This window comes from Leucoraja erinacea, chromosome 32, assembly GCF_028641065.1.
Source record: "Leucoraja erinacea ecotype New England chromosome 32, Leri_hhj_1, whole genome shotgun sequence".
Lineage (NCBI taxonomy): Eukaryota > Metazoa > Chordata > Chondrichthyes > Rajiformes > Rajidae > Leucoraja > Leucoraja erinaceus.
This window is the reverse complement of record NC_073408.1, coordinates 9,571,682-9,595,099: the sequence shown is the minus strand read 5'-3', so window position 1 is coordinate 9,595,099 and position 23,418 is coordinate 9,571,682. Positions and strand designations below refer to the sequence as shown.

Below are 23,418 nucleotides of genomic sequence, written 5' to 3'. Positions count from 1 at the left end.
TGTGAGCTGAAATGCTACTGTCTGAATCTCTCTGAAAGATTTGCCTTGTTCTTCATTGATCATAAAGTATTAAATTAATAATTTCAAAGGCTCTCCAGGTTGAATATTTCAGATAATCGACTGATGGACTCTGTAATTTGTTCAATTTATGTTCGAAGAAAACATGAGAAAAAAATAATGTTTTATTGTAGAATGTCTGTTAAATAATCATAATAGCATGGAAGGAGGCCATTTAACCCATCAAATCCTACTAGCTCTAGCAAAGGGCAGCACAGCAGCGCAGTGGTAGAGCTGTTGCCTCACAGTGCCAGAGACCCAGTGTTTGATCCTGACTATGGCTGCAGTCTGTGCAGAGTTAGTATGTTCCCCCTTGGACCACGTGGGTTTTCTCTGGGTGCTCTGCTTTCCTCCCGGATTCCAAAGACATGCAGGTTTATAGGTTGATTGGCTTCTGTAAATTGTCCCTAGTGTGTAGGACATAGAACTAATGTAGAGGTGATCGATATAATAAAACTTTATTAATCAAAATTCATCATTAACGTCAAAAACTTTATTGGGAAATTGATCAATGGTCAGCATGGACTTGGTGGGCCAAAGGGTCTGTTTCCACACTGTATCTCTGAACTGCACAGTGGCGCGTTGGTAGAGTTGCTGCCTTACAGGGGCAGGGACCTGGGCTCAATCCCAGGTCTCAATTACAGGTGCTGTCTGTAAGGAGTATGTACCTTCTCCCTGTGACTGCGTGGGTTTTCTACGAGATCTTCGGTTTCCTCCAAAGATGTACAGGTCTGTAAGTTAATTGGCTTGGTATAAATGTAAAATTTAGCAATATTACAAAATGTTGAGATTAAAAAAATCAAGTCTGCAATTTATCCCATCAGATAAAGCATGACAATAAGTTTAATTTGACACCTAATTCACTTTCATATCTCAAGTAATAAAAAAGTTATGGCCATTTTCATACTCGGAAATTAACATCTTGTTCCCTATTGATTTTCTATGGACATAACAAAAAAGCTGTGATCATGGACAGTCAAAAGCCCATAACCTTCTTAAAAATTAAGAGAACTGAATGAAATTTTCAGTTATCATAGATTGAACCATTCTGAAACAAATATAAAATAATCTTACTTGGATGACCTGAAATTAAAGCATATAATTAGTTAGTTACCCAATTGTAGCTAATTTCAAACTTCAATTACTAGATCTAAACATCTATCCATTTCTTAATAAATGATTAACATTTTTAAATAGCCTAAGTGTCCAAATAATATTCACAAATAATTCACAATAAAACATGATTTTTAAATCTCATTTACATTAATTTATAGGCCAAATGGAAGGAATTTAGTGTTCAATTGCTGCAAATTAAAGTCCATTTTAAATCGGCTTTCCAGTGGGATCCTGTGAACGCGCTGGTTTAGAACGTTCACATTGCGCTGGATTTGTGCCCTCAAATGCCCAGAAAAATACTGCGGGATATAAAGAGCCCAAAATGAGCTACTCGCTATAGTAAACTTTGTATAAAGGGGTCTTAAGAAGCCCCTTTTAATGTAAAAATAAGGTACATACCTTTAATTGTTTGCTTTATAAAACCCTGGGGCTGCGAGAGGTCGCGGGTTTAGAGAGTGATTTTTAAACTACTATAACTATTATACAAGGCCATAAAAACTAATAATATCTTTTGCGACGGGGTCTTTCAGCGATTTTTCGTTAATGATTTACTGGGCTGAACATTTTCGATTGCAACAGCCTAGTAAAAATCGCGTTTTAAACCCGCCCCCTCTAAACAGCGCCAAAATCGCGCGCACGGGCATGGGACAGATTCTCAGCCACGATTCAGGTAGGCTTTGTAACATACCTATAAAATTGTCCCTAGTGTGTGTAGGATAATGTTAATGTGCGGGGATCGCTGGTCGGTGTGGACTCAATGGGCCGAAGGGCCTGTTTCTGTGCTATAAACTAACCTAAACTAAAGCAATCCAACCAGTCCCATTGTCCCACTCTCTCCCGGAAGCCCTTCAAATTATTTTCCATTTGGCGTTTATCCAATTTCTCTTGTGGGTCCAGTCAAAGCCAACGAACCAGTAATGGGGATGATTGAGTTTGAGTAGTTGATATTACTACTTCTTCTTATCGAGTCCACACGCAAGATTAGAAGTTGCTCAACCAGAGCCGTACACACTTATCGGCACCGGCACACAATGGTGTCTGACTTGTGCTTCTTGTGCATGGTGGTGGAAAGATTGGTGGAAACCGGGCCGCGACGTGAACGCTCTTCCCTTGACCCCGTTGATATGACTGGAAACAAGGGATGGGTGCATGGGAATACCACTACTTTTCTATGTTCCACTCTAGCTGCACACCATCCTGACCTCGAAATAAACTGCTTGTCTGTCATCCACTAAGTCTACGTCATCAGAATGTCACTGTACCGAGCAAGGAACAAGAGACAATAAAGTATCATCATCATCATCGTCAGAAAGATCTCAAACGTTCCAGGCAATTAGGGATAATCAATAAATGCCGGCCTTGCCAGAATCTGTTTGAGCCTAAAATTCAGAGAACAGCCTATTTATAGAATGGAACAAACGGAACTTATGAATGAAACCACAGAAGCCTCTCCCGTAAGACTAATTGCTCGAGGGAGATGCAGTGAATGAAGGATAGTTGTAACTAAATTGTGTTGCTTCAAATCAATCTTAGTCTTTGGGCAAGATTGACAGGAGAATTTTCTGATCAGTTTGACTTTGCTTCAGAGATATAGCATGAAAAGAGGCTCTTCGGCCCATCGGGTTCGTACCCACCAGCGATCACCCATACACTAGTTCTATCCTACATGCTAGGGACAATTTACAGAAACCAATTAACATATAAACCTGCATGTCTTTGGCGTGTGGGACAAATCCGGAGAACCCGGAGAAAACCCACACAGTCACAGGGAGAAGATATATACCCCATACAGACAGCACCCATTAGTCAGGGTTGAACCCGTGTCTTTGGCACTGAGAGGCAGCAACTCTACCGCTGTGCCACCATTCCGCCCTCTGGTTGGGCAGAGCTTTATCATTTTGTGATGCTTTTTAAAAATTTAGCCGATCCAGTGTCCAGAATCTCGCAAGACATCTTCCCTAATTTCTATTTGCAGGTTTGAAAGGAAGATTTAAAGAGACTGCGGTTTTGTTGATGCAGAACAGAGGAATATTCTGGTCTCATGCACTGTTTTCTGAGCACGAGGAGCTAATTTGTAAATGACCTTTCCAGCAGGCAATTAAACAAATGCACGAGCATAGTTTATGACAAGCAGATTGGGCCTGGATTTATGGATGCTGGGTTAGATAGACTCATTTGTTTTACAGGAGGGCTCTTCATGATGCAAGGTCAGGATAACAACCTGAACTCTGGAAGTACACCACACCATTGCTATTTTGAGAGTAATATTATGACTGTGGTTTGTATTTACAAATGTAACATTCAGCAATTTATTCATAGTATTTATTCCTGGCCAATTCCCTTGACTCATTGTTCTAACCATTCTGGTGCCTTTGTCTGAAAATAGTTACCACCGGTTAGGTTCCAGTCCTGTGCATTGTGTTGGGTTTCGTACATAGTCATCACACAATGCTGGCTTGAAGGGCCGAATGGCCTACTCCTGCACCTAATGCCTATCATCTTAAAGGTTTTCTCTTTTTATTTATTTTTAACAGTTGGGGTCAGCTGTTTCAACTTGGAGCTCCAATAAGTAATTTTGTACTCCAGATTCGCACTTGGGATGAATTTATTTTGCATGGGTCAGCACAAATGCATTAGGAATTTTGTCAAGGTAGCATCAAGTGGGAATTCAACTCGCAATGTTTATAATGTACAGTTTATACATTTTTCTAAATATGGATTTACATTGTTAGTAATTGAATGACCATTCTCCTTGCTGTGATATCTCTGCAATCTTTTGGGCAGTGTTATCATTGGTTAATTATCAGGCAAACAATCTAGTCTTGGTGCAGAAGCCCCGGTTGGCATGGACACAAAATGCTGGAGTAACTCAGCGGGTCAGGCAGCATCTCTGGAGAAAAGGAGAAATAGGTGACGTTTCGGGTCGAGACCCTTCTTCAGACTCAGTTGTGATATTCCCTTCAGAATGTCCGTAAGACTGTGATGAAACTTGCTGTTATTCTCTGGCTAAAGGGCCTGTCCCACATTCACGACCTAATTCACGACCTCTGCCGAGTTTGCCCTTGACTCATACTCGCAGCATGGTCGTCACAAGGTCGTAGGTAGGTCGTGATGCTAGTCGTAGGTACTCGTGGCATCAAGTAGGTCGGGGCGTTTTTGCAACATGATGAAAAATGTCCACGGGTAAAAAGGGGTTGTGAATTAGGTCGTGAAAGTGGGACGGACACTTTACAGCGGCAAGGTTGTGAGTGTACGTAGTGACAACTAGGACTTGACTGGTAGCAATGTTGTCTCTTTCCATAATAGATTGCAGTTTTGAGTCCCATTTCAGAGTGATGGGAACAAGGATCTAAGTTGATGCTCTAGAATGAGTCTGTTGGATGTGCTGCTTTTTGAGTAAGACATTAATACTGAAGACGTGTCTCAGATGAATGAGAAAAATACTAATCTGAAGACAGGCAGATGAGTTATTGCAGCTATCCTCACCTATATTTATCTCTTAATCGACAGCGGCAAAAACAGATGATGTGGTCATTGTAACATCCCTGCTTTAGGGACATTGCCACGTACTAATAGGTAGCTGAGTGTCCTCCATTCAAACAATGTCCATACATTGAAACTGCTTTAGTGTCCTTTAAAACATGGAAACTAGATAGATTTAAAAGACGTGTAGGAAAGAACCGCAGATGCTGGTTTAAATCGAAGGTAGACTCAAAATGCTGGAGTAACTCAACGGGACAGGCAGCATCTCTGGAGAGAAGGAACGGGTGATGTTTCAGGTAGAGACCCATCTTCTGAAATGGTTGGCAGACAGGAAGCAAAAAGTAGGAAATAACGGGTCCTTTTCAGAATGTCAGGCAGTGACTAGTGGGGTGCCGCAAGGCTCGGTGCTGGAACCCCAGTTATTTACAATATATTAACGATTTAGACGAGGGAATTAAATGTGACATCTCTAAGTTTGCGGATGACACAACGCTGGGTGGCAGTGTGAGCTGTGAGGAGGATGCTAAGAGGCTGCAGGGTGACTTGGATATGATGGGTGAGTGGGCAGATGCATGGCAGATGCAGTACAATGTGGATAAATGTGAGGTTATCCACTTTGGTGGCAAGGACAGAAGGCAGATTATTATCTGAATGGTGCCAGATTAGGAAAAGGGGAGGTGCAACGAGACCTGGGTGTGCTTGTACATCAATCACTGAAAGTAGGCATGCAGGTACACCAGGCAGTGAAGAAAGCTAATGGCATGTTGGCCTTCATTGCGAGAGGATTTGAGTTTAGGAGCAAGGAGGTCCTCCTGCAGTTGTACAGGGCCCTGGTGAGACCACACCTGGAGTATTGTGTGCAATTTTGGTCTTGTAATTTGAGGAAGGACATTATTGCTATTGAGGGAGTGCAGAGTAGGTTCACCAGGTTAATTCCCGGTATGGCAGGACTGCCATATGATGAAAGAATGGGTCGACTGGGCTTGTATTCACTGGAATTTAGAAGGATGAGTGGAGATTTTATAGAAACATATAAAATTCTTAAAGGATTGGACAGGCTCGATGCAGGAAAAATGTTCTCAATGTTGGGGGAGTCCAGAACCAGGGGTCACAGTTTAAGAATAAGGGGGAGGCCATTAAGGACTGAGATGAGGAAAAATTGTTTCCACCCGGAGAGTTGTGAATCTGTGGAATTCTCTGCCACAGAAGGCAGTGGAGGCCAATTCACTGAATGCTTCAAAAGGGAGTTAGATTTAACTCTTCGGGCTAAAGGAATCAAGGGATATGGGGGAAAAAATCAGGAATGGGGTACTGATTTTAGATGATCAGCCATGATCATATTGAATGGTGTTGCTGGCTCAATGGACCGAATGGCCTACTCCTGCACCTATTTTTCTATGTTTCTATTAGTTCTATAGACACGCATGCATGAGGAGCTAACTCAATGGATGCTTTCGGTATTTTTAAAGCAGAGATTGACAAGTTCTTGATTACTAAGGGTGTCAAATGTTACGGGGAGAAGGCAGGAGAATAAGGTTGAAAGGGGTAGATCAGCCATGCTTGAATGGCAGAATAGATGCGATGGGATGAATGGCCTAATTCTGTTCCTATGATTTATAAATACGGAAGTTCCCTCGTCTGACCTACTAACGAGGTTGTTCTATTTATGCGGTTGATTTTTATCATCTGGATACTGCCTTCTTTCAAAGATGTGTTCAAGTTGTACAATGCTTTCTTCTACCATCTTGTTCTGTTCCTGGCCTCTCTGCATGAAACCAATTTCAGATTTCCAGACTTAAGAGCAAAGGATAATGCCCCAGGTGTTACCTTTGGACTAATGGATGAGGTTTACTGCTTAAGAGAGAATGATTTTGCTGTTAAACTATGATGAATCTGTGGAATTCATTGTCACAGACGGCTGTGGAGGCCAAGTCAATGGATATTTTTAAGACGGAGATTGACAGATTCTTGATTAGTATGGGTGTCAGCGTTTAGGGGGAAAAGGCAGGAGAATGGTCTTTGTCCACAGTCTTAGAATAAAGGGGAGGTCATTTAAGACTAAGGTGAGAAAAAACTTTTTCTCCTAGAGAGTTGTGAATTTATGGAATTCCCTGCCCAAGAGGGCAGTGGAGGCCAAATCACTGGATGGATTTAAGAGAGAGTTAGATAGAGCTCTAGGGGCTAGTGGAGTCAAGGGATATGGGGAGAAGGCAGGCAAGGGTTATTGATAGGGGACGATCAGCCATGATCACAATGAATGGCGGTGCTGGCTCGAAGGGCCGAATGGCCTCCTCCTGCACCTATTTTCTATGTTTCTTTCAGGCATGATTGAATGGCGGTGTAGACTTGATGGGCCGTATAGGGCCTAAGTTCTGCTCCGATAACTTCTGAACATGAACTAAACTATTGATCAGCCATGATCACATTGAATGGCGGTGCTGGCTCAAAGGGCCAAATGGCCTAGTGCTGCCTCTATTGTCCATGTCCTGCCCTTGTCTTGCCCCATCCTCCCTGCTCACTTCTGTTATTTTCTCCATAGCCTGATGAAAACCTGGAGCCTTTCTTTGATTCGTTGGTGAAGCAGACCCAAGTCCCCAACATGTTCTCACTGCAGCTGTGCGGAACCGGCCTCACCCTGAATGATACGGATACAGTGTCGGCTGTGGGGAGGCAGCATGGTGAGTGACGTCCACTCTCCGCCGCTGCCACTTTGCTTGAATCCACGCAGGGTGCAGTTGTGCCGTAATCAGTTATTCAGGGGAAATTGCTAATCTTGCTTCTTCTTCCAATACGTAATCTAGATTGGCAACCTTCCAGCTTCCTGAGTCAAGGTGGCCTTGACAGCAGAATAACTGCAGAAACAAAATCGGAGACAAAGCAAGCAACGGTGAAAGCAGATGCTTCTTCGCCTTTGTAAAAGCCTGACAAGAAAATGTGTGCTTGCTGCATTTGTGTGAATTTCCACCACTTTATAATTCTGCCTGATGCCATGCAGTGCGGAAATGAAATGTACTTCTGATTTCTACATGGAAATTAAAATATGACTGCAAGTAACTAAATTGGGAATGGGCTGTTGAGTTTTGTCGTTCAAAAATCATGGCTGATGTGGTATTCCATTCGTCTTTCCAGCTTTATTCCTACATTTCTTGATTCGGTATCTAAGAAATTGTAATCTGAAATGAAATCAGTTAGAATCGAAAAGAAAAAGGTCAGCATATTGAAAGTAAATCTGCAACAGAGCCAGCAGTGGTTTCTCATTGAATTCCCTGATGCCAATCTGCTACTGGTTCATCTAAGCCACACACCCATGCAGGTAGATGATGGCAGGGTGACCAAGGTTATTGCCCTCCTGTTAATCTTCCAGGGCGAGTCTGGTTGCACCCTCCTCATATGTTTGTTTGTTTGTTTTCCCTCTCTCCCTCTCTTTCTCTCTCCCTCTCTTTTTCTCTCCTCTTTCCCTGTCCCTCCCTCCCTTCCTCTCTCCATTTCTCCCTCTTCCCCCCTCTCTTTCTCCCTCCCACTCTCCCTCACACTCCCTCTCTTTCACGCTCTCTCTCTCTTCCCTCTTTTCTCTCCCTTCTTTCCCTCTCCCTCTTTTTCTCCCTCTCCCTCTCTCTTCCTCTCTTTCTCTCCTCTTTCCCGGTCCCTCCCACCCTTCCTCTCTCCATTTCTCCCTCTTCCCCCTCTCTTTCTCCCTCACTCTCCCTCTCTTTCACGCTCTCTTTCTCTCTCTTTCTCTCTCCCTCTTTCTCTCTCTCTCTCTCTCTCTCCCTCTCTCCTCCCTTCCCTTTCCCTCTCTCTCCCTCTTTCCCTCTCTTTCTCCTTCCCTCCCTCCCTCTCCCTCTCCCTCCCTCCCATGTTGTAGATAATCGGTGGAGTTGACACTTCTCTATATCTGGGCAACATCTGGTTCACCCCAATCAGGAAACAGTGGTACTATGAGGTGATTATAGTAAAGATCGAGATCAATGGACAGGACCTGAATCTGGACTGTAAGGAGGTGAGTCCCACACTGCACCATAACCCATACACCACCCCACCGATCTGCACGCTATCTATTATCTCCAGGCTGAATGAACCGCGCAATTGCATGCATACCACGGCGCACACCCCATTGACGACAAGCACAGACCCATGTCAGTGTACACTGCCATAAATATCCCCAGGGTCCGATCCCAACCTGCCATTAAAAAGCACCCATACGCTGGGACATCCTGCTGCTGTAAACTGATGCTGAATGATGCAAATCAAAATCACTTTGGGACTTAAAAAAAACAAATATTGGAAACACATTATACATGGAATAATAGCTGAGAGCGAGTAATAGATTGTAATGGATTATGCAGAGCTGGGTAATTGTCTGTGTATTGGATAACGTCCCAAACCAAGGATCCCAAATAACATAGAGGGACCCGGCGTGGGAGGGGAGGGGGGGGCTGCCGATAACAGTGAGGGACCGTGGAGGGGCGAGAAGGAAGAGGGACCATTGAGACTATATTGAATACTTTTGTCAGTTTGTCAACGCCCTATATGTGGCGACTCTTTGCATACTTATGCATTGTACGCAATACAAAGAATTTCACTAGCACGTACATGTGACAATACAGTATCAATCATTCAATGTTTGGCTCAAGTGCGGAATTTAGCCTCAGCTTACTTTTGCCATTGATAGACGCATTATGCTGGAGTAACTCAGCAGGACAGGCAGCATCTCTGCAACAATGTCCTCTACTGAAACCCAGTCCCCATCTTAAACACGGATTTCACATCCCTATCAAAATCCCTCGCTGTGTCTTTGAAACTTCTCACTTCTCCCCTGTTTTGGTTTCTGGTTTCTTCAGTACAACTACGACAAGAGCATCGTGGACAGTGGGACCACAAACCTCCGGCTGCCCAAGAAGGTCTTCCAAGCCGCAGTGAAGTCCATCAAAGCCGCATCATCTGTTGAGTATTGTTTCTTAAAAGGAAGGAAAGTCGATGTGTTACTGTACACTGTTTGTTATCTTGAGGATGAAACGGGAAGAAATAGTTTTTTGTTCTATTTTCTGACGTTGTCGGCGCTGGTGAGGTGTATGATGAGCGTTTGACGGCACTGGGTCTTTACTCGCTGGTTTAGAAGGACGAGGAGGAGAAATTAATTGAAACCTACCGATTAGTGAAAATGCCTGGATAGAGAGGATTTTTCCACTCGCGGGAGAGTCTAGTACCAAAGGGCGTAGCCTCCGAATAAAAGGAAATATTTTTTGAAAGGAGACGAGGAGGAATTTCTTTAGTCAGAGAGTGGTGAATCTGTGGTCAAGTTATTGGGTATTTTTAAGGCAGAGATTGACAGATTCTTGATTAGTGAGGGTGTCAAGACAGGAGAATGGGGTTGACAGGGAAAGATAGATCAGCTATGTTCTCTGTTGGGCTCAGAGGAAGAGGCAGGATACTGACTAATTGGATAGAACTTTCAAAGACATGGCGCAGATGAAGGGCTGGTTGTTTGCTCAGTAGCAGGAGAGAGAAGAGGAACCGTGAATGTTTACTTTTAATCATTTTTCTTCTGGTACATATATATATATATATATGTTTGATATTTTTAGAAATCAAAGGGTTTAGTTGAAGAGTGTCTGTAATGGCAGCTGTTTCTCTTTCCATAGATGCTGCCTGACCTGTTCAGAGATTCCAGCATCTTCTGTTTTTTATTACTGATATTTTGGGGTTTTGCACTGAGGTGACTTGTAAGACCAATTAACTGGATGGATATCTTACACGAGGGATAGCCTGTACTTGTGTAATTCCACCTCACACGAGTCAGCAAGGAGCAGAAATTGAGAATAGTATATTAGCTAGATATTGAGGGCAGTAAAACGCAAGGCAGAAAATCAGATGTTAAGCCAAGCCCCAGTTTGCCCTATTGACTGGAGATGGATAGATCCTTGATTAGTACGGGTGTCAGAGGTTATGGGGAGAAGGCAGGAGAATGGGGTTAGGAGGGAGAGATAGATCAGCCATGATTGAATGGCGGAGTAGAATGGCCTAAAGGGCATGTCCCACGGGTGTTATTTGCGCGTCATTTACGCAACATCATTTACGGGTCACGATGCATGACGCGCACATGGCACGTGGCGAGACGTGGTAGCGTAGGCAGTGACGCAGCGCCCCAGGATTTGGGAATTCTCAAACACTTCGTGCGCCACCTCCGTGACGCGCAAATGACGCCCACGTGGGACAGGCCCTTAATTCTACTACCCCTTATGACCTTATGAGATATTGGGCCCAACACCGCCATTTGCAAGAAGGGCAATGGAGATCTCATTGGTACCTTACCTAAACTAACACCAGCATAAGAGTTCGCCACATTACTGTGCAGAAGTTACCAGTAACATTTCCTTTATTATCAAAACGACTGCATTTCCCTTTTGTTAGGGCCCTTCTTCAGACCTTTTCATAGGACTGACCCCTAGGTCTCCAGCCTTGAAGGAAGGGCAAACTAGAAACAATCATACAGAGCTCACTCACATTGGAATGATGGCATGATGGAAATGTGAAGTGCCAGACACCTCATCAGATAAAAGACAAACGTGGCAGACAATATGTGGAATTTCTCTTCATTCGTACAAAAACATCTTGTTTATAAATAGCATCATTAGCATCCAAAACCTTCCCAAGGTGGTTGACAAACCCAAAAACATGATATCAAAAGTGTACATTCTGGGGACTTTCTGAACAGACAGAGGAGCACACAGATTGATGTTTCTTAAGAGATATCGGGAGAAACAAAAAAGTGAATTCACAGAGGGAATATTAGATGCAGGAAGGACAAAGTTGTAAATTCCTCATCTATAGTGTCTCATAAATCTGCAGCAGAATAATTCTCTGGTGTAATCTCTTAATATACACATCACACATACATATGTTTAAATGATAAATGACTGTAGTTGAAAACTTGTACAACATCTGGTGTTGATTAAAGATTCCTGGTGTAATGAAATATTCATGGTCGTCATTACTAGCTTCACTTTTTAGTTTTACTCTCTCTTTTGACAGACGGAGAAGTTCCCCGATGGGTTCTGGTTGGGCGAGCAGCTGGTGTGTTGGCAGGTTGGCACCACGCCTTGGCACATCTTCCCTACGATATCGCTCTACCTCATGGGGGAGGCCACCAACCAATCCTTCCAAATCACCATCCTTCCGCAAGTAAGTCAGAGAGACACGCCGTTATAACGGGCAAGAAACAAACGGCAGCATCCGTGGTGGGAAAGGGACAGACGCCATTTTGGGTCGGGATCCTTCTTCCAACGACCCAAAACATCGTCTGTCCATGTACCTCCTCGCATGCTGCTTGACCCATCCAGATACTCCAGTGATTTGGTTTTTCTTTTGCACAAGATCTCAGCCTCTGCAATCTCAGTATATGATCACCTTGGGGACCCTGCCCCCATCTAATTCCCCTCCACAATCCTTGCACATCTCCAATCCTGGACTTTCCACTCCACTCAGTTTAATTTAATGTTTTACGTAATCTTGTTGTGTTTTATGACTGTTGGCAGACCAATCTCCCTCCTGGGATAAATAAAGTTCTATTGTATTAAATTAAGTTCAACTTAAAAACATAATTTGATCCTTTAAGCTATGCTTTCCTTTGTAAGGTGTCCATCATGTCAATTGTATTAAATCCAGTACCTGCCATTGATGGATCGTGGCTATAAGATTTTTAACCAAGTTTATATGTGGGCCAAACTAACAAGCTGGTTGACAGCGATGACCCACCTTGCAGAATGCCAGATATTATTCATAGACTGAGCTAAGTAATGATGGCAATCTGAAATGCAAAGACTGCCAGAAATGTTCCACGGGTCAGGCTGCTCATAGAAGCAGAGTTAATATTTCTGCACAAAAAAAAACACCAATTGTCTAAGAAACATGTACATGGATAGTTCAGGTGCAGAGGGATGTGGGCCACAAGCAGGCAGGTGAGACTAGTGTAGATGGGACATGTTGGACGATGTAGGCAAGTTGGGCTGAAGGGCCTATTTCCGTGCCCTATGACTAAGTGCTGAAGTAACTCAGCATGTCAGGTAGTATCTCTGGCAAACATGGATAGGTGATGTTTCGGGTGGGACCCTTTACAATTTGCAGTTGTCCATTTTTGTAAACCAGCGTCTACAGTTCCTTGTTTCTACATCACATTGTTTCTGTATCTCAATTATCATCCTGGCTGCATCATTAGTACTGGAACTATTAATCCAGCCTTCTCCCTGCTCTTTCTTCTCATTTATTCTCTAGTTTACTTTTCATAAATCAACCTGCATAGGGACTTGTGCTTTTTGTTGAATGATGAAGTGGAAAGGAACAGATTTGTAAGATCGATAGCCAGACTGTGGCAATTGTCCTTCTAAGAGTGATGGAAGCAGCTTGGCAATTATCGACTGGAATTTAGAAGAATAGTGGTCCCATTTAGATGTACTTGCTTCTCGAAGAGACTGCTGCTGTGGATGCTGAGGCTGTTTCTTTGGTAAAGAATTCAAACAAGGGGCCATGATCTCAAGATAAAGGTTTGGGGGGTTAGGATTAAAATAAGAAAGGTCCTTGCCTAGAGGGTTGCACAATAGCCGAGCGGTAGAGCTACTGCCTTATAGCGCCAGAGTTCCAGGTTCGATCCTGACTACGGGTGCTTGTATGTACAGAGCTTATACATTCTCCCCGTGACCTGCGTGGGTTTTCTCTGAGATCTTCGGTTTCAGAATGAAGGATAGGCCATTAAGATGAGAAGACATTACATCACTAAGAGAGTTCAGAATTCTCTACCCCAATGTACTGTGGAGGCTCAGTTTGTTCATTCAAAGCAGATAACAGTGTTCTCTATGTTTAAGAGAATCAAGCGATGTGACAAATAGCAGGAAGATGAGTAGAAGGTCAGCCATGGCGGAGCAGCCTCAGAGTAGACGTCTTAGCTTTTGTTTCTTATGTTCGATGAAATGCTTTGGGGTGAACTCAACTCCTCGTGCGCATACCATTGCCTTCCAACTCTTTGTTTCTCTAAAACACAGCAATATCTGCGGCCAGTGGAAGATGTCGCCACCTCTCAGGATGACTGCTACAAGTTTGCCATCTCCCAGTCCACCACAGGAACGGTGATGGGGGCCGTCATCATGGAAGGGTTTTACGTCGTTTTTGACCGTGCTCGGAAGCGCATTGGATTTGCGGTCAGCACCTGTCACGGTGAGTGTGATGAATCCGGTTTAATGTAGTTCCGTTCTTCATCCACTTAGGCACCATGACACTGGCCGAGTACCATGACCAAGGGCATAACAAAAATGTTCTATTACCTTTAAAGACACGGCATGGAAACAGGCCCTTCGACCCACCGAGTCCGCGCCGACCAGCGATCCCCGCACACTAACACTATACTGCGCACACCAGGGACAATTTAAAATTTTACCAAGGCAATTAGCCTACAAACATGTACGTCTTTGGAGTGTGGGAGGAAACCAAAGCTCGTGGAGTAAACCCACGCAGGTCACGGGGAGAACGTACATACTCCATACAGGCAGCACCTGTAGTTAGGATCGAAACAGGGACTCTGGCACTGTAAGGTAGCAACTCTACCGCTGCGCCACTCAAAAACTAGTTTCCTCTGCAACGCGGCAGAACGCTCAACTGGGTCTCTATCACTTTCTTCTCATTGTTCTGGAAAGAAGACTGCCCTTCCCCAACAGGTCCTCCTCACCACTGCAGGGTGAAGATCAGCCTGTGGCTGCCATCTTGTGTGGTTCAAAGCATTGCACCAGCCCAATGGTCCTACAACACACTGAGCATTTCAACCTGGTTCCCAGTTGTGGGCATTAAACCACCTCACCTCAAAACTAGCTCAAAAAAGAAGGGATGAGGGTAAAGCAGGAGAAGTTGAGAATTTTTTAGGAGCAAGAGAGGAATAGATCGGGTAAACGCACAGTCTTAGGGAGAAAGAGAGGAATAGATCGGGTAAACGCACAGTCTTAGGGAAATCGACAACCAGAGGACATAGGTTTAAGGTGAGGGTGGAAAGATTTAATGGGAATCTGAGGGGTGACTGTTTTTTTATACAAAGGGTGGTGGGTGTATGGAACAAGCTACCAGATGAGGTAATTGAGGCAGGTCCTATCACAATATTTTAGAAACATTTAGACAGGTACATGGATAAGGTAGGTTTATAACTCTGTAGCTGGGCTGAGTAAGTCCTTACTTGAGGTAGTATGTTATGGGACAGTTGTGTATTGTATTTTGCCCACTTGTTGTAGTGCCTTATTGAGCGTCTCAGTAGAAGACCTGCAAATACATATGGGTACAAGACACACAGTTCCTTGTAATTACCAGGTTTGCTGTTCTTGCACAGCACAATGTCCATATTTTTGACCCCATCTGATGTGCAGACTCCGACTGCTTCCACCTCTGGCTTTATTGAGCTTCGACTCAATTTCTGTGCAACATCAAGAAACAACTGCAGTCACGTGCCAGAAACAGCAGCCGCAGCCCGGATAAGTTAATTACAGCATCACTCAAGTCTGGGCCACTGCAGGAACTCCTGCTGGACTGAGGATTTATTTGGCAGGTGACACACTGGCAGGAGAGGGACAGAACTAAAGTTTAAGGCAGCCCTCAATTTTACAGCTTGTTGCACTACAATGTTCAACTTTAAAGTGCAGCGATTATTGTTCTTGAAGCAACTTAGTGGGCACTGAGAACAGCTGGGCCCCATAAACATCCGTGTAACGACTGCTCAGCTAATTGCTGTTTTTGATGGGGTTTCGCTAGAGGGATGCAAGTCAGATATCAGGGGAAATCGAACTCTTTTCCGACAGTGTCGACAGGAGCTTTATATCCATCGGAGCAGACTGTATGAAAGGTCTCCCAAGGTCAGGAGACTAAAGATTGGAATAAATCACGGCAACAGCAAGAAAATGAAAGCAATAAAACAAGGCAGAAAGATGATTTAGTGCGCACCAGATTGTTGATCAATCTTACATTTATTCATTTTCACTTGTAAATGAGATTGTAGCAGGATTTCAGTGCGACTGATGCAACAACAAAAAATATTCAAAGAAAACCACAAAACTGATAAATACAAAAATATGCTGAAAACATTCAGCAGAGCAGATGGCATCTGTGGAAAGAAAAACAGTTATCCGTTCAAATCTGAGACATTTAGGTAACAGATCTCTCCTTGTGAGTAAAGTCGTAAAACAGTAACAAAACCACTTTATTGCTCAAAGCACATTGCTTGCAATCTGGAAGAATAAGGTGGTTCACTATATTGATTCATGGGATGGGGAGCTATTGTCCTGATGAGATATTAAACATACTAGGTAATATCAGTGCAATATATAATATTATTATTTGCCATGGTAAGAAATATGCCATAATGAGGCATTTCTCAGGGTTGTTGAGTCTCGCACTATCAAACCAAGAGGTCAGAATAGACAAGAAGAAATTAGTTCACCCAGAGTAGAGCATTTAAATTATTTAACTTCAAAGGACAATGCAAACTCATTCTCTAGCTTTAGTCAAGGCAGTGTTATGGATGTTGGGGGCATCAAGGAATACGGATCTAGTGTAGGAGATAGTGCTGATTATTGACTGGTAGAGGTGAAGTGGCATGAGGGGCCAAATGGCCTACTCTTGCTTCCATTTCGAAGGTTACAGATCAGTCTCACTGATCCCGTTGCCTGCCCTGTCGTATACTAGTCTTTTCCTTACTGAGGGCAAGGTGAGTTGCCTCTGCAGCTGAAGTGTTCTGAAGTCTCCGTTCAGCCTCAGATGGCAGATTGTGGCTAAAAGACTTTTGGAGTTTTACGCTTCTGCTAAAAGTCACTGACAGACGGTTGAACTGTATCTTAACGTACCTGATACTCTGCAAAATCCTCAAAATAGGGAATTGCTGGCATTAAAGTAAAGGAATTCAAGTGCCTTTCTGCAGGGGGTCAAAAGTAGACCTTCTCCACTTTAGTGCATAGATCGCCCTCCCCTTTCCACAAGGTACTCAGTAGTGAATGACTGGGGAAACAGGAGTACAGGTGCACTGAGATCTGAGCCTCTGGTCCACATTTAACTGAGCTAACAGAAATCCAAAACAAATTGAACAAGGATGGCCCAAGGGACAACCGGCTGTCTGGCAGTTTATCTTACAGCAATATTTGCATCATGGTCACATTTGTAAACTGTGTTATTGTCACTCTTGTGTAATGGTGCGTGCTTCCATACTTTAATCCCTAGAAGTGAGACCTTTATCAGTTTGCGACTTCAACTCGCATATAAACTAAAAAATAATTTGTTAAGCCATAGAACTAACAGAGGAATAGAACAATTTCTACTATTTGCCTGGAACCAGAAAGGCAAATGTTTGGACACAAAGTATTGGAGTGACTCAGTGAGCCAGGCAGCATCCTTGGGGAACATGGACAGGTGAGACCCAAGATAGATAACATCCATGTTCTCCAGGGATGCTGTCTGAACTGCTGAGTTTCTCCAAGACTTTGTGTCTTATTTGTAAATCAGTATCTGCATTTCCTTGTTTCACGAATGTTTGAAGCCTGTTCAATACTCATGTTATAACTATGTATGTAGGTCATACAACATGCGGGTCATTTCAGCCCACCTTGTCCATGAAGACCATGAGCCCAATCTACACTAGTTCCTTTACCTGCATTAGGCCCCTATTCCCCTCTACCTTCCCTATCCAAGTCACTGTCCAAATGCCTCTTGAATGTTGTAATTGTATCTGTATCTACCAGCTACTCTGGATGCTTGCTATGAATGTATGGCGGAGTAGACTTGTGAACTTAATCCACTGGGTCTTCCTCCCCCAAACTAGTTCCATCCACGTAACATCCCTTCCATATCTTGTTCCCTATATCACCTTCCAGCCTCCGTCACCATCCACTCTCCTCTCCCCTCAGCTGCCTGATCTGCCCATCAAGTCCTCCTCACCTCCCCTTCTCCCTCAACTCTTATATCGGTTAAATCTCCTCTGCACTCAGTTCTGATGGTCAAAATGTCGACCTTTACTCTGCCTCCACAGATAGTGTTTGACCAACAAGTTCCTCCAGCAGTTTAGGTTTTTTCCCCCCATGTAATATGCCTTCACTTCCTTACAGTGCTCTGTAAATACTCAAGAACGTCTAAGGTTAAATTTTAAATTTTACATTATTTCACAAACTCCGCTAATTACTGAGCAAAACATTTACAAAGCATTTCGGGTTTTAAAATAGCTGATTACATAGCATGACTCATCCAGATAATGGGAGACCGTTTATGCTTTTATGACAAGGTTAGGAAGAGGGCAAGAGGGAACTTTACTCAAAGTACATAAATCATCAGCCTCAGTGGAGTAAGATGCCTGGATGTGGGATGTAAGGAATGACAGGAGCAGGGGAATGAGGACAAAGAGAAATGGTCAACGACAAATAATCCCATAGAGTGAACTGTTGGGCAATTATGAGCTTGCTTGAATGGGCTATTAATCATCTCTGGCCTTAGAATTACCCAGGGCTTTCCATACCCAATTTCTCCTGCATCAGGTGAGGGGATAATCAGAAGGACACAAAGTGTTAGAGTAATTCAGCGCCTATTGTCCTTTTGTGTATTAATCAGCATCTGTACTTCATTGTTTCTACAATGGGATAGTCAGGCTTAGCAATAGGACTTCCTTGGATAAAATAGTGATGCAGCATGTATACAAACACATGTATTTGGCCAAGGTAGAGAAAAGTGCTGGAGAAACTCAGCAGGTGCGGCAGCATCTATGGAGCGAAGGAAATAGGCAATGTTCAGCAGCATCTATGGAGCGAAGGAAATAGGCAACATTTCGGGCCGAAACCGAAAGGTTTCGGCCTGAAACGTTGCCTATTTCCTTTGCTCCATAGATGCTGCCGCACCCGCTGAGTTTCTCCAGCACTTTAGTCTGCCTTCGGTTTTCCAGCATTTGCAGTTCCTTCTTAAATAGTTAATTTGGCCAATGTTTCTTTTAATAGAAGACAGTACTAGGATGTGCAGATTTGAGTTTAGTTTATTGTCATGTATACTGAGGTACAGTGAAAAGTTTTTGTTGCATTGCTACAAAGTCAACAGGCTGCATTATAGTCTAGTCTGAAGAAGGGTTTCGGCCCGAAACATTGCCTATCTCCTTCGCTCCATAGATGCTGCTGCACCCGCTGAGTTTCTCCAGCATTTTTGTGTACCTTCGATTTTCCAGCATCTGCAGTTCCTTCTTAAACATTATAATGACTTTGGTACACAAAAATGCTGGAGAAACTCAGCGGGTGCAGCAGCATCTATGGAGCGAAGGAAATGGGCAACGTTACGGGCCGAAACCCTACTTCCCACTTATAATGACTTTGTTGGGTTCAGCCCCACTGCAATGACTCATGGTCACACAGCAGGGGAACAGGCCCTGTGGCTCTCTGAAGCCACGTCAACCATCACACATCCGTTTACATTGACTTCATTTTATTCTCCTCGCCTTCCCGCCAACTCCTCCCAGATTCTACCGCCCACCTACACGCTGGGGGCAATTTGCCACAGCCAATTAACCTACTGACCCACACATCCTCGAGTTGCAGGAGGCAGCCAGAGCAAGCCCTCGCAGTCACAGGGAGAACATTTGAGCTCCACATTTGGTCAGAGTTGAACTGGACGGCTGGAGCTATGAGGCAGTGGCCCCTTTAAATGTGTTACACTTCCACCAGGCTTGAGCTGCACTGATCCCACTATCATTCTTCATCTAGCTCTTTACAAATAATTTGATGTGATAAACCAGGGGGTAGATTATACTAATTCAGTTTAAATTCCAAGGTGCTGGAGTAACTCGGCAGGTGAGGCAGCCTCTCTGAAGAAGGGTCCCGACTTGAATGGTCACCTCTCCATGTCCTACGGAGATGCTGCCCAAACTGCACTTTGCACTCCAGCATTTTGTCTTTTGCTCAGGATTCCAGCATCTGTGTTTCATTTTCTCTCTCATAAATTCTAACTGTCTTTGATTGAGGTGGTACCTAAAAAGGTAATTATCTGATGTTCATTTATTTAGCCAAGGTGGTTTGTATCTGATTCCAAGGGCCTGTCTCTCATTGAATATCTTCCATTGGCTCCATCGACACTTCACGCTGACTCGGCAAGGCCATCCGCATAATCAAGGACCAATCTCACCTCGGTCACTCCCTCTTCTATCAGGCAAGAGGTACAGAAGTTTGAAAGCACATACCTCCAGATTCAGGGACAGTTTCTTCCCAGCTGTTATCAGAAGCGCCCTATCACCAACTAGAGAGCGGTCCTTACTTCTCATCCACCTCATTGGAGACCTTCAAACTATCTTTAATCAGATTTTACCAGATTTTATCTTCCACTAAACGCTATACCATTTATCCTGTATCTGTAAACTCTGGATGGCTTGATTGTAATTATTTTACAGTGTTTTCACTGACTGGATAGCACGCAGCTAAAAAGCTTTCCACGGTACCTATAATTGCACCAGGCATTAATACACTAAACAAAGCAATAGCTGTCTTGAATGAATCAACTGGTGTTCAGTCATTTACCTTGTTGAAATTCCTCAAGTCCAATCCTGATATAGGATCAGTGATTGGAAGGCCAAGGAAGCAAGTGCTGTTTCATAACAGTTATTTTTGCTTTTGTTTTTAATATTTGAATTATACTTTCCATTTAATTATAACATTTCAATCTGTTAATGTTTTGCTGCTGAAGGTCAACAAGACTGAATGGCAGTGATATTTAAAGAATAATAAAATGCACATCAGCTTTGACTGGTGAAAGCTGAATGCAGGCTTTTGCCAGCTGGGAGAGTAAAGCAGATTGCAGAAGACACGGCCACCAGTGTGGTTTAGCGATACAGCGCGGAAATAGGTCCTTCGGCCCACCGAGCGCGTGCCGACCTGCCATCCCCGCGCACTTACACTATCCTACACACAATCAGGGACAATTTAATATTATACCAAAGCCAATTAACCTACAAGCCTGTACGTCTTTGGAGTGTGGGAGGAAACCGGAGCACTCGGAGAAAACCCACACAAGTCACGGGGAGAACGTGCAATCTCCGTATAGACAGCACCCGTAGTCAGGATCGATCCCAGGTCTCTGACCCTGTAAGGCAGCAGCTCTACCAGTGGTAGAGTGATTAAATAGGGATGTTCAATTCAATTCAATTCAACTTTAATGTCATTGCACAAATACGAGTATGGGTACAACGAAATGCAGTTTAGCGTCAGTCCGTAGTATAGTGCAATATAGAAATAAAAATAAAAATACAGAATAATCAAACAATAATTGAACAATGTGGACGGAGAGACTGGAGAAGTCTATCGGCGGGACTCCGAGTTCAGCAATGTGATGGTATTATTGTAGAAGCTGTTCCTACTGTGGTCAGAGTTTATAGTGAGAGTACAGATGCCTATGAACAACATGGGGCTGTAGATTACAGAGCTGGGGAGGATCAAACCCATGCAGAAATGTGATAAGCAGCACTACATAAAATGGTAGAATAACCAACAAAGGTCCACCAAGGACAAACCTGCAGCACATAGGCTAACCCTTCTCCTCACCTTTGCTTCCAGTGCACGATGAGTTCCGTTCAGCCACGGTGGAGGGTCCCTTCTTCAGTACAAACATGGAGGACTGTGGCTACAACATTCCACAGACAGACGAGTCAACGCTGATGACGATTGCGTACGTGATGGCGGCCATCTGCGCCCTCTTCATGCTGCCCCTGTGCCTGATGGTCTTTCAGTGGCGCTGTTTCCGCTGCCTGCGCCGCGAGCACGATGACTTTGCAGACGACATATCGCTGCTGAAGTGACGGTGGTGGAAGAACACTTTCAAGATGGAAGAAAACTTTTCTTTCTCCATTTCTTTTTTAAATACGTGGTCGGTCGGTTCACAGTGCTGAACTGGAAGGGCGGGTGTATAAAACAATGAAGCTGAAAACCGCGCGGCTGGTCTGAAGCTTACGGTAGCGTAAACAAGGTACCTTCCCAGCTGTACGTGCTCTTCCTCATCACACTTTCAATTAGTCAGATCATTAGATCCCGTGACCAAATACCCACGGGTCAACATTGACGTTTGAGAGCCAGGTAACTCAACAGGTACGCAAACTCTTCGGCACTTGCAACATCGAGTTTAAATGACAAAATTCACCGAGATATCTCCCCCCAAATAAAATCCTGTAAATATAAGCCACAGAAATATTTTGTATCTGTTTAATTCCTCATCTTGGATCACAACCAATCCTATGATCTACTGGACTAAATGGAAAGTACACGAGCAATAGAGATGATTGCTAAATGACAGTCCGTGATTAACGCTGATCTCCGGCATGTGTAGCCTTAGTGTGGCCACTTCTTTCCTACAAAGAGTGCAATATGGTTTTATACTACATGCACTTTTACATTACCGCAAGGATAGCATCAACATTTAAACTGTGGAAATGTGATGTATACATTTGTGTGTAAATATCGATAAATGTACACATTACAATATTGCATATTTAATTTGCATTCTTAGCGTCATCATTTTCAGGACCATCGTACACTTACAATGATCATTGAGAGCCTTTTACCTTCTCAAGAATACCACAACCCTGTGCTGCAGTACTGATTAGTGAACACTGGCCATCCTTATTATGTGGTCTGGAAAAATAACTATTCAGGCCAAACCCAGATAATAAATGTAAACAGGTAATCTGATCCTGGATTTCATACAGCTGAGCCTGACAGTGTTAGCTCGCAGGTTTATATTTGAAGCCATGTTATAAAATGCTCTCGGATTACCAAAGAGACTACTTGTGGATAACAGTTGGCCTCTCAGTTTTGGAACAGCTATACTGAAAGTTCAGAGTTCGTGTGAGCACTTTAGGGCAGCGCACTGGTGCAGCGGTAGAGTTCTGCCTTACAGCGCCAGGGACCCGGGTTAGATCCTGACTGCGAGTGCTGCCTGTACAGAGTTTCTACGTTCTCCCTGTGAACACGTATGCTTTCTCCGGGTGCTCCGGTTTCCTCCCACATTACAAAGACGTACATGTTTGCAGGTTAATTGGCTTCGGTAAAAATTAGAAATTGTCCTTGGCACGTCGGATAGACCCAGTGTCCAGGGTGATCGCTGGTTGGCGCGGGTTCGGTGGGCCGAAGGGCCCGTTTCCGCGCTTTATGTCTCAAGTGCCTCCCTCCATATTTACACAAGGGCACACTTTCTCCCACAGCAAGCAGTAGTGACAAGCATGGCAGATTTTACCCCACCCTGCCCCAGAAACAATAAGGCCAATTGCACTCCATTTAGTTATTCCAAAATGAAATCAGGCAATACGACACAAGGCCGCAGCACCCAGGCCTCAAGCCCTACACAGTATTTTCATCGTGAATCATTGAAGGAGGCTCCACTTTCAGCTCAGCTGTTCCAAAAATGAGAGGTCAACTGTTGCCCAGGAATAACTTCTTGTGGTCTCCCCTGTAATCCGAGACCAATTTAATAGCAATGTTTCAGATAGAAGCCAGCAAGCTAACATTGAAGTATTTGCTAACAACATCAGCCTTGCATCCATAGATACCATATTTTACCACCAATCTATTATCTGTGTTGAGGAAGACTTCACCTATAGAAGGACCAACTCACACAATAACTGTACATCATTAGGTGTTCACACTATTGGAACCAGGGGAACGTCACGAGACCTACTTGCACACAGCAAGTCCCCGCGCTCAATATGATCTGTATCATTTTGTTAATCTAGATTGGAGG

General features: G+C 43.8%; 1 protein-coding gene across 1 annotated transcript in view; it reads left to right on the top strand.

Moving 5' to 3' along the window:
* LOC129712345 (beta-secretase 1-like) overlaps positions 1–22,396 on the top strand; it is a 116,007-nt gene extending 93,611 nt beyond the window's left edge. Inside the window, 7 exon segments of the mRNA XM_055660698.1 lie at positions 7,196–7,321; positions 7,323–7,334; positions 8,522–8,656; positions 9,498–9,599; positions 11,689–11,838; positions 13,692–13,863; positions 21,243–22,396. Of these exon segments, the coding sequence (XP_055516673.1) occupies positions 7,196–7,321; positions 7,323–7,334; positions 8,522–8,656; positions 9,498–9,599; positions 11,689–11,838; positions 13,692–13,863; positions 21,243–21,484 (939 nt within the window). The 3' untranslated portion in view covers positions 21,485–22,396.
* Positions 22,397–23,418: the final 1,022 nt, after the last annotated feature.